General features: G+C 47.8%; 1 protein-coding gene across 5 annotated transcripts in view; it reads right to left on the bottom strand.

Moving 5' to 3' along the window:
• Positions 1-16,516, bottom strand: part of NRAP (nebulin-related anchoring protein) — a 75,471-nt gene that overhangs the window by 15,513 nt on the left and 43,442 nt on the right. For all 5 annotated transcript variants that reach the window (XM_010859313.1, XM_010859316.1, XM_010859315.1 and 2 more), the window contains 10 exons: positions 14,626-14,724; positions 12,316-12,420; positions 11,111-11,218; positions 10,449-10,562; positions 8,575-8,772; positions 6,545-6,649; positions 5,197-5,295; positions 2,953-3,057; positions 2,497-2,604; positions 1,318-1,629 (listed from right to left, as the gene is read on the bottom strand). In XM_010859313.1, coding sequence (XP_010857615.1) covers positions 1,318-1,629; positions 2,497-2,604; positions 2,953-3,057; positions 5,197-5,295; positions 6,545-6,649; positions 8,575-8,772; positions 10,449-10,562; positions 11,111-11,218; positions 12,316-12,420; positions 14,626-14,724 — 1,353 coding nt within the window. The remainder of the gene's footprint in view (positions 1-1,317; positions 1,630-2,496; positions 2,605-2,952; positions 3,058-5,196; positions 5,296-6,544; positions 6,650-8,574; positions 8,773-10,448; positions 10,563-11,110; positions 11,219-12,315; positions 12,421-14,625; positions 14,725-16,516) is intronic.

Below are 16,516 nucleotides of genomic sequence, written 5' to 3'. Positions count from 1 at the left end.
ATGGTTGAGAGCATGGGTTCTGGAGCCAGGCCTGCCTCAGCCCCTCCCACGTGACCTCATCTGTGCAACAGGAGGAGCAAGCAAGCCTCTCACCCCTAAGTGTTGGAGCGAGGGTGCCATACTGGTGAGCAGTCAGCTCTGGTGAACGGCAGCTCTGGGCACAACTCTCCACCTCGCCTCAGGGACATCCCCAGTGCATACAGTCGGGCCCTGGGTCTCTTTCTCTGACCCCCATCCCATCCCCTGGGGCATCCTCCTCATTCACACACTCAGGCACTCGCTTCAGTCCAGTCCCAGATATGCTGAGGCTGCTGCCACCCAGGGTCTTTGCTCAAATGTCACCTCTGCAGCGAGAGTGACCCTGTCTTTGTCATTGTTCAGTCGCGAGTCGTGTCCGACTCTTTGCGATCCCATGGACTGCAGCACGCCAGTGCTGTCCTTGTCCCTGTCCCTGTATGTCTCTATCCCCCAGAGTTTGCTCAAAATTCATATCCACTGAATCGGCGATGCCACTAACCATCTCATCCTCCTTGGACTGCAAGAAGATCAAGTCAGTCAGTCCTAAAGGAAAACAACCCTGAATATTCATCAGAAGGACTGATGCTGGAGGTGAAGCTCCAATACTTAGGCCACCTGATAGGAAGAGCTGACTCATTGGAAGAGACCCTGCTGCTGGGAAAGATTGAAGGCAGGAGGAGAAGGGGGTGACAGAGGATGAGAGTGACCCTGTCCCTCATTTTTTTATGTTGCACACATATGCTTACCTGGCCATCCCTGCTGGCTCAGATGGTAAAGAATCTGCCTGCAACAGGGGAGACCCAGGTTTGATCCCTGGGTCAGGAAGATGCCCTGGAGAACGGCATGGCAACCCACTCCAGTATTCTTGCTTGGTGACTTCCCATGGACAGAGGAGCCTGGTGGGCCACAGTCCATGGGGTCGCAAAGAGTCAGACGTGACCGAGCTAACACTTTCACACTTTGACACACACCCCACTTCCCTGCTCTGTCTCCATCTGACACACCACACAGCTGCATCTTCCCACAGACCGGAAGCTCCCTGACACCAGGAACTTTTGAGCTTTTTTGCTGACTGCTATATTCCCAGGGCCTTGAGGGATGCCTGTGGCATGGCAGGTGCTCAGTAAATATCTGTTGGCTGAATAATCCCAACCTAGATGATACAGACCAAGCAAGTCATTGATGAGGGGTGGGGGCTGATGAAGGGACCTGAAGGGCTAAGGAAGAGGCAGAGATGTGCACCCAGGCCTGGTGGGAGGAAGAAGTCGGGGACTGATGTGTGATCCACAGACCCCCTACCTCACTCTGCAGGGCATGGGCCTTCTTGGCCCAGGCCATCCTCAGGTCCTCGGGCAGCGCTGTGAACGCGTGGCACTGTGTCCTGTAGTCAAGGTCGCTGGCCAGGGCCTGGGCCTTCCGGGCGTGGACCAGTGGCACCATGTCCATGGGCAGGTGGCACTGTGCTCTGCTGCCCGCCGCCTGCCTCCTGTACTGAAGCTCGCTCTGCAGCTGGCCCACCCGCTGACAGTGCTGGAGCCGGGGGTCGTCACTCACGCTCTGGGCCCCGATCAGCCGTCCTCGCTCCTTCACAAAGTCATGTCTGTAGAGAAACTGGAAGGAGAACCAGGCGGTCAGGGGCCGGCGTTTGGCCCACTGATGTTCTGGCTGTGCCTCTTCCTCGCGGTCACTAAGAAAATCACCTGTTCTTACACGAGACGGGGATGATTATAAGAAATGGCACAGTGAGGCTGGCCCAAGAGCCTGCTTCCCCTGCCCTGGGGGAGGAACAATTAAAACAGTGCTCCCTTCCTCCCATCTAATTAAAACTAGATTCTTAGAACCAAAGCAAGGGCCCGCTCCCCTTACGAGTTCTATGGCCAAAAGGAATTTATCAAAAAGGGTGAAAGAGAAAGTTGTGCTTTATCCCTTCACACTTGGCAAAACATCAAACCCAAAAGACAGGATACATTTATTTGAAGTCTACATTTTCTGCGATTTGTTTGTGGGAAAGAGAAAGTCACCTTCATGTCCCAAAGCTATGGACGCTATGAGTCAAGTGGCTGAAACACAGCTGCAAACCCTACCGCCGATGCGGGAAGCTACAGAGAGTCAAGAGGGGACTGAGCTACGGCCACATTACAATTTCTACTGCAAATTCTCTTTCTAAATCTGGGTGGAGTTAGAAAACAGACAGTTCACACATTACAGGGGGATGGTTGCCTAGATGCTACAATTAGAAATAAATTGTAATCTCCTTTCTGCTGGAGATCTTTGCCTGCATTTTGCTTCTGATTACCAGGGCCTTTCTTTCCCTCTCTCCATCAAAGAATCTCATTCATAACTAATATATTCCGCAGATGACATCCTGTTTCACATGGTGAAAGATCTGCTTTAATTCAGGGAAACCAGCCGTAGACATTGTTTTACATGAAGTTAACAGAAATTAGGCAGAATGGAAGGTCGTATCATTCAACTCACATCACTGGCTATGTCTCCAGAGACTCGAGCCGCCTGGAAGGGCAGAGCATCTATTGTTAGCTTGTAGCCTTGAGCATGGAGATTCCTCCAAGACTCCTTGTATTTTGCCTATGGTAGGAACACATGTAGATCTTAAGAAAACAAACAAAAAAATTACACGACTCCATGAACAAAGGCTACCCACTTCATTTGTCATGTAGTGTCGCAGAACAGATTTCTGACAAGCAAAAGCTTTTGACTTGGCAAAGAAAATCTCATTAGCACCCTCCTGGAAGTGGGCTCTGACACATACATATCAACACATCTGGGAAAAGGTATGTTTAACATGCATGTCGACCAGATACATGGTTGAAAGTTTCTGCGAATGCCAGCAGGGTCACTGTTATGTTATGTCCCATCACAGACAGAGACTTGGCCTTGGAGATCATCTCAACCTCAGCGATGGGAAAGGCTTACGTCACTCAGATTGGCCGCGTTTGTTTTCGCTCGGACAAACTCGGGCAGGCCCAGGGTCATTGTGTACTGATGTCTCGCATCTTCCCCTGCTGCTTTATAGAGGCGCTGGGCAGAAGGGGGAAAAAAAACAAGAAGGTAAATGCTGTGCATTTCTGCAGGACTGGAGGTCCCTCCTTTGCAACTGGAAAATAAATACGTTTGTAAAAGGCCATTCGCTATGTCATGGACACACCCTCAGCTTGGGGAAGATATTTCTTTCAATAAAGGTAATCTTTCATGGGATTTCCCTGGAGGGCCAGTGTTTAAGACTTTGCCTTCCAATGCAGAGGGTGTGGGTTCAGTCCTTGGTTGGAGAGCTAGGATCCCACGTGCCTCATGGCCAAAAAACCAAAAATATAAAATTTTTTAAAAAGCAAGCAATACTGTAAGAAATTCAATAAAGATTTAAAATGATCCACATCAAAATTTTTTTAAAACTTGAAGGAAAGATAGTCCTTCATGAGTCAAATTGAGTGCTATGAAAGGAATGCGTAAAAAAAATTGCAAGTTGCTTGTGACGGGGTTCAGGACATGTTACCTCCAAATAGGGTACCTTAGCGTAATGCATATTTTAAGCAAAAGGAATCTGGAAGTAGCAGGAGATGGAAGCCCTCTCTCTGACCTTCCCCCCGAAGCAGGTCACATGCCTCCTGGGGGAGCTGCCCTCCCTCTGGTGGAGGGAGAAAGGGGCATCTGATCTCTGAACCCCGAGGAACCCGAGAGGCATCTGAACAAGCAGACCTCGCTCAGTGTCCCCCAATTTCCTAGCCTCAGCTCATCCCTTTTTGTTCTACGACACCTGCCCACGATCTTACATTCCTCATCAAACCTGGAATAAAAACGCTCAGGTTTAACAGTTCCTCCTGATCTCCATTTCCTTACGAAGACTCCTGCATCCCCTAAAGCTCATCCTAAATAAATGTGAATGCTTTTCCCTTGTTCATCTGTCTTTTGTTACAGAGCCCCAGCCGAGAACCCAAGGTGAGTCAAAGAAAAGGTATTTTTCCCTGCCCTCTACTTTGCTCAATAATTGGGGGGGAGGGCAACACCTTTAGGAATACTGTTACAGTTCTTTCCATTGTGTGTATATATATATATATATTTTTTTTTTTTTTTTGCTGAGGACACGGTATAAAGACAATGTTAATATCTGGGAAATTTAGGAGCCGTTCTGCTGGTTGGAAAGGAGGTTCCCAAACCCCGTCTGCATCCTTCACTAAAGTCCCAGGATCCTCCCACGGGCAAACACACCAGTGCTCCCGTGCAGGGCCTCAGCCGGCATGAAAACACATGCTCTTGTAATTAGACATGGCCTGCGGTTGCCGAGTTCTCTGAGGCCAGACCGATCACAAAGCAGGCAAGATAGGTTCGGTGGGAATCTTAAATTGATAACGTTGCACACAGCCCTTTGGGTCTTCTTAACCCAATCTTGGGGTAAGAGTGGAAACTAATATATAAATACCCAAATTCAACTGACTTTCAAAAGCTAGGGTCAGAAGGGAGAATCTGAAAAACTCATTTCATTCTCTGCCAAGCTCACTTGCTATTTCAAACATGTCAGAGAACCACTCCGAAGAGGTAGAGCTGGAACGATGATTTGAGGGAATTAAGAGTCTCTCCCCTGGGCCCCCTCTGCTCGAATATTACAGTGAGAATTGGGTAAGTGGTGAGCAAGAAGATGGGAAGGCAGAGAACCAAGAAAGCTGGCAGACTTCACACTGTATCAATCACCGTCCCTGGACAACCACAAATCCTCCCCATCACATCGTCGGAATGATGATGGAAGAAGGGTTAGCCAATATCTTCCCAGCTAGGACAGAAAATGACAGACCAGCACTTCTCAAACTTTCATGTGCAAAGCAAACCCGTGAGGGTCTTAAATGACCTCGTGGATTCGATGGCTCTTGGGTGGGGCCTGAGGTTCGGCATTTCTAACAAGCTCCCAGGGGATACTGATGCTGTCAGTCTGTAAATGCATTTGGGGTTGGGGTGGGGGGTGGCAAGACCACAGGCTTTCTACTGGGCCTTTTTTCCTTCTGGAAACTATTTCAGTTTCATCTAATGATATTCCTTTCTTTCCATGCAAACATGCATGCTTTCCCCTGCTCCCCATCTCCCTCGTCCCACAAATATTCATACTTTTTTTTTTTAAACAATCTAGCAGTTTTTTAAAAAGCCCATCCCGAAGTCATCTGAAGGTTTTACCTCGTTTGTAATCTGGTTGCTGAGTTTTGCATGAGTGAGGCTGGGTGTGTCTGTCACGGCTGTGTACTTGAGCGACTGGGGATGCTGACGATATTTACTCTGAAGTCACACACAGGAGGGAATAAGAGGACAAGGTGAGGTGCAAAACCAGAGGAAGAATCAGCTCTTTAAGCACTAGTAATAAACCCTCATTTTGCGAAGCTTGCCAGTCTATGACCCAGAATCCAGTCCATCACCTGCTCTTGTGACCTCAGAACTCAGTGAGACGAACAAACAGAGAGGAGGAGGACAGACGGAATCGGATGCTTATTAACAAGAAAGGGAGAGCTAGTCCTTTGCCATGAATATGAACATGACTATTGAAATTCATGTTTTGCTCTCAAATTTCCTTTGCTCACTGAAGACCCTGGATTCCTCAGCTTTGAGGGTACACGGGAAACAATCGTTCAGCTTAAAATAACCCACATGCCTGCACACCACCCTAGGAAATGGGATTCAATAAATCGGCAGTAGCCTCAGGCCTCTGTAATTTTTTTTTTAAGTTTCCAAAGGGGATTCTGATGCACCAAGAAGTTTAGAAACCACCTGCTTTAGAGATTTCATTGGAAAAGCAAAGCACAAAGTTAAATCTCGACTCCCACAGTGAGGCCCATTCTGCTTGCTCAGAGCTTCTAATCAATCAACGCATAAGCCATTCTGAGGCACCCAGGCTGGACGCTGACCGCCTTTCACTTCCAATGCCTTCCATTATGCCAGTCTACTGGGAACGGAAGCCCCAGAGCCCTCCTAGAGGCGGGCAAGATTCCTCAGGAGTTCAAAAAGCTTAGAATTCTAGACTTCCATCTTTTTACCACGAAATTATCACCAGGCTCACAGCAACGATTTCATACACAGCCAACAAAGAAGCACAGTGCTTAGATGACTATTGATCCTCTCAAAAACTAAATGAGACAGGTCTCAGTATTCCCATTTGACTGATTAAGATATTGAGGCTCAGAGAGGGCAGGTGACTGGCTTGAGGTCACACAGCAAATGAATCACCATCTGTGTCTCCAAAGCCTGCTCTCTTTTCACAAGCCACTCTTCAAATGGATTCTGGGAAAGTACATCTTACGAACCAGTGAATAATTCTCGTATGGTATTAATACAGGACCTGACCCGGAATCTGCAAAGTTATCTTACGTACCACCCTGTCTGAATGGAGAAGAGAGTAAGGGGAGAGGCCGGGTGAGTCACCACGGCTAACAGTGTAGCATCTAATTGGCTTTAATAAGACACACTGATAGTAGTTTAATCTCTACTGTGGAATATACTTGACACCCCCACCCCATCCTGGGCCCCCAGTTACCTCACTGATGAGTTCAGATGCTCTCTTTCTCCCTTCAATCTCTAACGTGCCTGGAATGACGCAGGCAACACCCCGCATAAAGTTCAGGTCCGACCGGTACAAATTCTACAAGGAATCAGAAAAACCAAACTTGTGGAACAAGGAAGGACCCACAACAGACAGCATCGTAATTAGAACTCAAGGCCAAACCAGCCTCTCCAGACACATAATACTCAGCGAACGCACACAGGCTTCTGAGTAAATGCTCATTAGGGAAACAAAAATGTAGGTCAGAAGAAAATAATTCTGCTGTCACTCGTCTCTGTAGCTGTTAGAGGGGTGCTCAGCAGATTTTTATTTTCATGTGGGCTATCAAAAAATAATCGCTGGAGCGGATTGTGGTTAGAAAGTCAGCTGTCTTGGGGCAAATGTGGAAATGATTTAATAGGTCTTCAAAACAAACCCCAGCAGCAGAGGGTGGCATGAATTAATCATGGGTTAAGAAAGAACTAATAAATGAATCCAGAATAATCTGACAAAGCCCTGAGTCTGTTGGGGTGGGGGCAGGGGTGTGTACCTGAAGGATCTGGGCTGACAGTTTAAAGAGGGCCTCAAATTCACTCCCCTTCAGCCACCAAGGCACCCCCTGGGCATGCCTCCTTCCAATTGCTAAGGCAATGGGAGGCAGGGACAGTCAGGGCTCTGCGCAAGTGACAAACGGGCCCCTTAGCTGAGCGTGGCGGCTTGCTAGTTCCTCCAGCTGCTCCTGGGTTCCTGACAGTTTATGTCACTCAGTAAACGCCGCACACGGGCAGAAAATTCCAACAGACGACAGCAACCCAGATCTGAGCGCCACTCAGCTCTCAGGCTCTGCCAAACCAGAAAGCAGGGTTTTTTTTGGGGGTAGGTGGGGGGGGTGGGGGAGAGCTTGTTTTATTTCCAACTCAGGCCCCTTACTTGCAAATCTCCCAGCAATGGAAATGCAGCAAGCTGGGGGATAAGATGAGCACCAAAAAGGATGTTGCTGCCTGTTGGGGAGATACCTCCGGTAAGTGAGGAAGTTCTTCAACACTTCCCGATGCTCCCAGGCCTGTCTGCTTAAGAAAATGGGCAGGATGAGCTAGAAACGCACTTGTAGGGAGTGTGAAGGCCTCTGGAGATCCCTTGGGAGGGCCCAGGGATGGTCTCTGGGGCCCTGATTTCCCTGCCCTCTGTCTCACTGGCTCAATGGATATGAGTTTGAGCAAACTCCGGGAGATGGTGAAGACAGGGAAGGCTGGCGTGCTGCAGTCCATGGGGTCGGACGTGACTGAGCGACTGAACAACAACCGCCCGACACTCTCCTCTGCCTGAATTGGGTTAGTTCCAAAGGGGCTCTGAGCACCTGTCCTGACAGACCTCAGGCCTCTTCAGAAGACGGGTGACCCACATACGAGGCTCCTAGAGGAACCCCCAGCCCAAACTGGACCAGAGACAACACCACTGACAAGTCCTGAACATGCTAACCGTGAGCCTCGAATCTCAGCACCCCTTTCTCAGTTATAGTTGATCTCGCATGAGCTATTTCACTTCTTTGAGACTCACTATAGTTTCTCTGTAAAATGGGGATAAAAACTATTGAGTTATTTTGAGTATTAAAAGAGACAGTGCTTGTAAATGCAACGCCTAGAATTCAGCAGAAATACTCAATAAGTTGGAGAAGGAAATGGCAACCCACTCCGTATCCTTGCCTGGAGAATTCCAAGGATAGAGGAGCCTGGCGGACTCCATAGGGGAAAGTTAAGTCCATGGGGTGGCAAAGTCGGACACGACTGAGCGACTAAACACACACTTAACACACTCAATAAATTGATACCATTATTAATAGATTTATGTGACTGTGCTTCTGAAGAGCAAGGCAGGAACAACGGCAGCAATGCTTCAAAAGAAACCCCAGATATAGGATTCTTCATCTCTGGAGCCCCCACCGAGCCAACAGGAGCTTGTGGGTCACTGCCTCACGGTCAAATTTAAGAGGAAAAGAGCTCGACGAGAGAGGCAGGTCCCCTTACCTCACTCTGCAACTTGTGAGCTCTCTTGGCGCAGCTGAGCCTCAGGTCCTCAGCCAAAGACGTGTACTGGGGGAGCGGGTGTCTGTAGTCCTGGTCGCTGGCCAGGGTCTGAGCCTTCTTGGCATGCACCAGGGTTACCATGTCCAACGGCAGATGGAACTGCGCCTTTGAGTGTTCAAAGTCTTTCTTGTAATTCACCTAGATGGGCAGACAGATCGACAGTTATTTCAAAGCCGCCGTTTGCATCAGGGCCATGAGGGAGAGCAATGTGCTGGGACTGTCCCAGGTGAGCCCCGAGGGGTGTTCTTAGAAGGGCCGGTCCTCCGTTCTTATGGGCACTGGCTTAATAAGCAGGACTCATCTCTAGGTCCTGCCACTCGCCACTCTCAGCTCTTGGGGGTCATTGATTGGGATGACCCAGGCTCAGGGTTCCCCGACTTGGGGAAAATACAGAAGTTCAAGGGGCAGATAAAATGTCAGTGGTTCCCTAGTTCAAGTCGAGATTGTCTCTCTTTCGAAAAGCAAGAGGAGGCGTGGCTGAGCTGCCTCCTGCTCCCCAGCAATTCTTATCATCCTCTCAAGTTCAGACTGAGACACCAGGGTTTCTCCTCGTATGCTAGCCGATGGAGAGCGTCTTCAAGCATTAAACAATGACATCCTAGTAAATCTGGGAACCGAGAGCAGTGGGCGGACGCTTGAAAAGCCAGTTTTGAGGGATGAGTTCCCAAGAGCCCAACATGCATCCTGCAACGGGAAGGGGGAGGCCTGTTTGTAGACCTCAAGCTCCACCCCAGTCCTCAGAGGAGCTGTTTGAAGATCCTTGAAGCTCATTCTGGGCTTTCTGGGGAGTCAGATGCATAATCGCCATCTCTTCTTCCTCCAGCCTTCCCACTGCCCTCCAAGCTCTGCCCACTCCTCCCTAACCACCCACCTGCACTTCTGCTCATCCTCCCCCAACCCCTAGAATAAAGTCACGGACAATTCAGGTCCAATCCCACCCCGGTATGGAAAGTGGAAAGAAATGTTAGAAACAGGGAAACTTAGGCAGAGAACATGTGAAGCTGTGGAGAGAGCATGCGATGGACAGCTGGCTCCATGTGCAGCTCTGCCCCTTTGCAGCCGACCTTGAGCAAGGGACTGAGACACTCAGGGCCTAGGTTTCCTTATCAGTAACCAGGATGAACAAATGATGTTCCTAGAAATAAGTTTATGATTAAATGAGACACTGCGTGTTATAGTGTTTAGTCCTCTACTACATGTCGGACAGTATTAGATTTCATCCCACCCATTAGCCAACTCACATATGTGCAAGGGGATACCACACACGCGTGTGCCAGCACTCAGAGGATCAAAGTCAAGGGGTGCAAACTCAGATGTCACCAGGAGCCAGTCAGGTAGCATAACTGAGTGAAGGAGGAAGTGGGTGAGCAGGGCTGGGCTGCATGACCGGGAGGGCACAGATCCCTTCTAAACGGGGCTCTCAGTAATCAACTTCAACGGTAGCCTTGAGGAATCCAGGCCTGGCTTCTGCACAGAACTTTAAAACTTTCATGCCAAGTTTCCCATTTTGAAAAGTCTGCAATTAATCTTCTCTGCAGACCCAACAAAATACCTCTGCAGTCCAAAATCCAACCCACAGGCCTCCATTTGTGGCTGCTGATCAAAATCATAGAATGAAAGAATCAAAGAATGCTCAATCTCTCACTTGACAGAGGAAGAAGCTGAAGCCCAGAGGGGCCAAGGGTCCTGACCATGCCACCCAGCTAGCCGGGACAGAGCCAAAATCCACAACCAGAAGGACGAAGGACATCTGTGGGCTGTGCGTCATCATTAGGTTTGGGGGTCCAGGCTCCACTGAGTTCTCTCCCACTTACTTGGCTCTGCAGAGAGCTCGCGTACACTGAATGCGCAAGGCTGATATCATCTTCCAAGCTCCGGGAGCCGAGCATCTGCCCTTTCATTTTCTCAAATGCCTCTTTGTATTTGTACTAAAGGGAAAGAGAGCGGGAGAGAGTAACAGCTCAGGGACAAGGGACACGGAATGGAAGAGGTGGGTATTGGGCAAAAAAATGTTTTGTTCTTTTGACAGTAACTGGGTGAGTTAAAAGAAAAGGCGCGGGAGTCGTCAAAAGGCCGGTTCTTTCATATGCAAGCCTCCCAATGACTAAAGGGCTGGGATATGAAATGGCAGGACATGAGAGTGCTTGGGCGGCCCAGGCTGGGAGGAAGGTGGGTGCATTGTCACCAGTCTCTTCACATGGACTGGCTTTAGGAAAGCGCTTGGCGGAGGGTGCGTTTCATCTGCCCGGGGTCCATAGTTATAGGCCAGCATCAGCTTTGTACCCGGCTAGGGGATTTTTGTTGTTGTTGTAAGGCATGTTCTTTCTCACCGGTCGTTATCTGATTGCCCTGACACAGTCAGTTGGGGATAGGAAAGGGTATTAGCCACAGGCAAAAGAAGGCAGGGGTTAGGGGCAAAAGGAATACAAATGGGGGAGTATTAAACATTGTCACAGGACTGTGGGTGGAAGCTCACATCACTTATGATTTCGCCAGAAGCCTTTGCTGCCTGGAATGGAATGGCATCCAGTCTCAGCTTATAGCCACCGTCTCGAAGTTTGCTCCAGGATTCCTTATAACGTGTCTGTTGAAAAGATGGGCACCAATAAAGACCTTTCCTAAATTCCCACGATCAAAATGAGAATCTGGTTTCTTGTGGAGTGCTGCCCCCAATTAGGAGACGCAATGGCACCCTACTCCAGTACTCTTGCCTGGAAAATCCCATGGACGGAGGAGCCTGGTGGGCTATAGTCCATGGGGTCGCTAAGATGACTGAATCGACTTAGCAGCAGCAGCAGCAGCCCCCAATTAAGAGATCACTGTGGTCCAGCAAAAATCAACCGAGAGCTGGAACCTGTCTCGTGTCCAGCCTTGGAGGGGGTGCCGTGGGGCTGGGGGTGGGGTTTAAAAGGCAAGAGCTCTGGAGTCAGAACCAGATTGTTCTGAACAGCAAGCTGATTGGAAGGAGGCATGAGGCTGTAGGTGCACAGCTCCTGATGGAGAATCAAGGGGATTCGACTGTCTCCACTGAAGAAGAGGCAAGGGGTTGCTGACAGGATGAGGGAAGGAAAGAGCTCAGTCTCCCAAGTCTCTCTTTGGCTGGATGTCTTCACCTATATTCTGAGGCTATAGAATATAGCTTCGTATAGAAAATAGGGCTTCACCTATATTCCAGCCCCTCAGTATAAATGCCCTTTGTACGAAGGAAGTTTTCCCAGTCTCATCCTTATCAATGTGCTTGGCTCTTCTGCACGACCAGCCACAGTGTGCAGGGTCCAGTGGAAAGGAAAACATGGGGCCCCTTGTTCAGGAAACTCGCATATTCGGTGACAGCAGAGCATTAAACTGAGAGCTGGAGCGCAGGATGCTTCCAAGCACAGGTGCGGTGCCACTGTGCAAGTCCGGGATCTCCTGTAATTAAAACCAATGCCCCCTCCATCAGGGCTCCCCTGGTGGCTCACATGGTAAAGAATCTGCCTGTAATGCAGGAGACCCAAGTTCGATCCCTGGGTTGGAAAGATCTCTTGGAGAAGGGAATGGTTACCCACTCCAGTATTCTTGCCTGGAGAATCCCATGCACAGAGAAGCCTCGTGCATTACAGTCCGTGGGGTCGCAAAGAGTCGGACACAACAGAAAGACAAACACTTTCCCTTTCCCCTCCTGATATTCCCCAGCCTCACCTCGCTGATATTCATGGCATTCAGCTTGGCCAGCAGGACTTCAGGGAGGTCAGTGGTCTGCGTGTAGTGATGCTTTAGGTTTTCTCCTTGCTCTCGGTACAACCTCTGTGGATGCAGAGAGATTTTGCATTAAACCCAGAAGCCTCCCCCACGCAACCATCAGCCAGGTTACCCTCCAGGAGACAAAGGCGCTGCCGCTGTTCCCTCCCTGTGGAGACAGATCTTGGGTGTCCTGCCTCCTCCTGGACGGCACAGTGATCCTCACCTGTGCGGATGACATGCACGTCACTCCCTCCCAAGTTCTTCCCAGCCCAGAACATGACAGGCTGAAACTTGCCCTCTCAGTGAACACTCCCCTTGGAGCACACTGCTGAGATGGGTGTCAAATGAGAGAACGAGGTCTGGTTGATCTCTAGGAATTTCATTATTAACTATGAGCTAGCTTTTGAACTGTGGTGTTGGAGAAGACTCTTGAGAGTCCCTTGGACTGCAAGGAGATCCAACCAGTCCATTCTGAAGGAGATCAGCCCTGGGATTTCTTTGGAAGGAATGATGCTAAAGCTGAAACTCCAGTACTTTGGCCACCTCATGTGAAGAGTTGACTCATTGGAAAAGACTCTGGGAGGGATTGGGGGCAGGAGGAGAAGGGGACGACAGAGGATGAGATGGCTGGATGGCATCACTGACTCAATGGATGTGAGTCTGAGTGAACTCCGGGAGTTGGTGATGGACAGGGAGGCCTGGCATGCTGCGATTCATGGGGTCGCAAACAGTCGGACACGACTGAGCGACTGAACTGAACTGAACTGAGAAGAGGACATGCGGCTGAGGATGAGATGGTTGGATGGCATCACAGACTCAATGGACATGACTTTGAGCAAACTCAATGGACATGACTTTGAGCAAACTCCAGAAGATAGGGAAGGACAGGGAAGCCTGGTGTGCGGAGTCCATGGGGTGGCAAAGAGCTGACACGACTGAGTGGCTGAACAATAACAACAAGGAGAGGACCTCAAAATACAGCAGGCACAAGAGAGAATGGTTCTTCCACAGCTGAGATTTTCCCTGGGCTTACCTCCATCCTCCCCTCATCCCTGCCACCTCAAGGATTCTTATGCTAATTAATAAACCTCTTCCCAGTGGGTTGGGTGGGTCTGGGGCTCTGTCCATCCAGATCTCTGATCTGGGCTTATGATAATTCTAGCAGTTAGCAGTGACACATGGAGTTGGCATCCACCACCGGAGAAAGTTTCTAAACCAGGCTTTTCCATCCCAAATCTTATTAGATGTGTCCAAGTTTCTACGTATCACAGCAGTGCCCCCTAGAGTTGGTTAGGATAAGGAAATGCAGGTATCTTTTTTCTCTTCCTACACAAGTTCTTGTTTGACCATCTATGTTTCTCAGAATTAAATTCGCTTCTGACGGGCTGATTGTCAAGACATAATAAATTTCTAAACCCATAAGTCTGTAAACCATCCCATAACATATTCAGATAGGCACTCGAGCCACCTCAGAATGTCTTTCGAATACGGCACAACAGGAGTAATTTCTTCAATTGGGAAGCAACGGAGACATTTGGCAACTCCTCCCTACCAAGGTTTGTCAATTTCCCTCGTGGCAAGTTAAGAGGTCTGAAGATATTTTAAAGGCCTGTCTGTCCTGCGCAATGACCCAGGGGCCCCTCTCAGGAGAATCAGCCAAACAGGGCTAATCCTGCCTTAACGTGAATTTTTAGAGGACCTCGTCATTCTTCCCAGTCTCCAAGGAACTCTGCGCTGAGAGGGCAAAAGGCCAGATTTTGGTTTCACTTTATAAAGGGAAGATGGGAAATGGCTTGAAAGTTAGTCTAATGTACATAAATCAGATCCAAATCACTTTTGAAGTCTTTAGGGGAATTCAGAAAGCCAGAATTCCTGCCCTGGGTCCCAAGAAAGCATTCCAATTCCTAAGTATTCCAATAATCAAGAATTTTGCCCCAAAGTCCCATTTCTGAAAACAGTGTTTCAAAACAAAAGGAAGGGGAAAAGGCCTTAACCACAGACAAATCCTGGAGACATGCAAATGGGAAGGAATGAAAGCTGGGGGCATTGGGGTGGTGGAGCCCCACTTGGCAGCTAAGAGCAGTGGTAACACCCCATTTGCATCCTGATGAAGAAGCACCCCTGCTAAGGTGAGTCTCAGCAAAGGATAAGAAGCTCCTTCATCCTTAGAACAACAGAAGGAGCAAGCCAAGAACCCCTCAGCTTCAATCGCAGGGTTGAAAGAAGAGCCCACTCTTAGAGTCATAATGTATATACATTATCACTTACATCCACTGCTTGGGTATAACTAATTCTGGCCTGGACCATCTCCGGAGTGTCTTTAATACTGGTAAACTTCAAAGCATCTGGATGCTGCCGGTACTTCTTCTGTTGAGCAGAAAAAGATCAAAGCTGTGAATTTTGTGCTGCTCTTTCATGCCATTTGAAAGAGAAAATCATAGGTTGCTTGAGATTAGAGTGAATTTGTGAACATAATTATTATTCGGCTTCCTCCATCTTTATAGCCTAGGTGCCTTCAGGTTAATATTTGTTTCAATTTAAGAATAACCTCATGTCAATTAACATTAAAGTATTTCTACCTGGTGCAAAGAAAACATCTCAAAATTAGATTATATGGGTAAAATACTGTAGGACACACACTTAGGAAAGGATTCTTTATGTAGCCTTCAGATACTGTCTTGCAGTTGTTTACATATCTTAGTTTGGGTCTCCCAAGCAGGAAAGAACATTCAGAGCTACACTTATCGTTGACGCTTTCTAAGTTCCTTCCACAAAAGAACTTGGAAGAGGTTATCACAGTCAAAACCCTTACTTTAACAGTCAGTGACCGCACAAACCAGTTAACACATGCAATAATTCTATAAATGTTATAATAACAAGAAAAAGAGTGCTCTTATTGAAAGGAATCATCAGACAATTTGAAAGAGACTGGAACAAACAATAAGGGTTACAAGAAATACAAGTGCTAACAAAGTCTGAGATACCCAAGTTTGAAATATTCTGACAATCATGCTTAAATTAATTCCTGTTTTTTTTTTTTCAATCAAAGTACAGTTCCAGGAGAGTAAAACAGTTGCTTTCTTAATGGAATGAATTATGAAGTATATCCTTTATCCAATCAAACAATTATTTTAGAAACACTTCCTTTAGGTTGGATATTTGTATACTGGGTTATCTTAAGAAGACAGTTAAATGTCCAGCTGAATTTGGTCCATATTTGTTTTGTAAATAAAGTTTTATTAGAACACACTTGTGCTCATTCATTTACATGTTTATCTATGGCTGTATCTGGCTACAATGGTAGAGGTGAGTAGTTATAACAGAAGCGGGGTGGCCCACAAAACCAAAAATATCTACCATCAGGTCCTTTATTAAAAAGTTTGCTAACTCCTGGTTTAAATGACACGTGTGTGTGCATCTGTGGCTCTTTCACAGAGCCTGGCATTCTGTCTGAAAATTAAGAAATCAATTCAATTTGACACTAAACTGGAAACATGCCAAACTGGAATGAGATGGTTGGGAAAAGTTGCTGAAAGATGTCCTTCCTAAAGTCTGAAGACCTGTATAAAGCATGGAGAGTCCCCTGGAATAGGAAACGGCAACATGCTCCATTTCCTACGCCATGGACAGAGGAGCCTGGTGGGTTACAGTCCATGGGGTCGCAAAGAGTTGGACACAACTGAGTGACTGAGCACACACAAAGCATGGAAGACAAGCAAGTTTGTTAAATAAGTTTGCAAAATGGGTTGGAAAATTAAGACCACTATAGGAAGGATGGTTCCAAAAAAGATCCCTTGTCTTCCAGACTTAAATACACGAAGGAATCATCTCAAAGTCTAAATCATGTGTACAACGGCCTTTATTTTTATGAGTGGGTCCAATATGGAGAGTTTGGGAGCATGAATCTTCAATTCTAAATGTGTTAAGTTTCTCATGTTCACCCTCCTAAGGGAGCTTCTCCTTAATAAGACTGAATTATTTAATACTCAGGGCAGTACAATCTCTACAGAACTCCCAAGGTCTTCTGAGCCTTGAATGTCCACTAACATTTCTAAAACTTAGGTCAATCAGAGCAAGGCCATTTTTGAAATCAGCTCTGTGACACATTGGGCTTCCCAGGTGGTGCTGGGAGACACAAGAGACGCTGGTTTGATTCCTG

Source organism: Bison bison, unplaced genomic scaffold (genome assembly GCF_000754665.1).
Source record: "Bison bison bison isolate TAMUID 2011002044 unplaced genomic scaffold, Bison_UMD1.0 scf7180017864456, whole genome shotgun sequence".
Lineage (NCBI taxonomy): Eukaryota > Metazoa > Chordata > Mammalia > Artiodactyla > Bovidae > Bison > Bison bison.
This window is presented reverse-complemented; position numbering and strand designations above follow the sequence as displayed.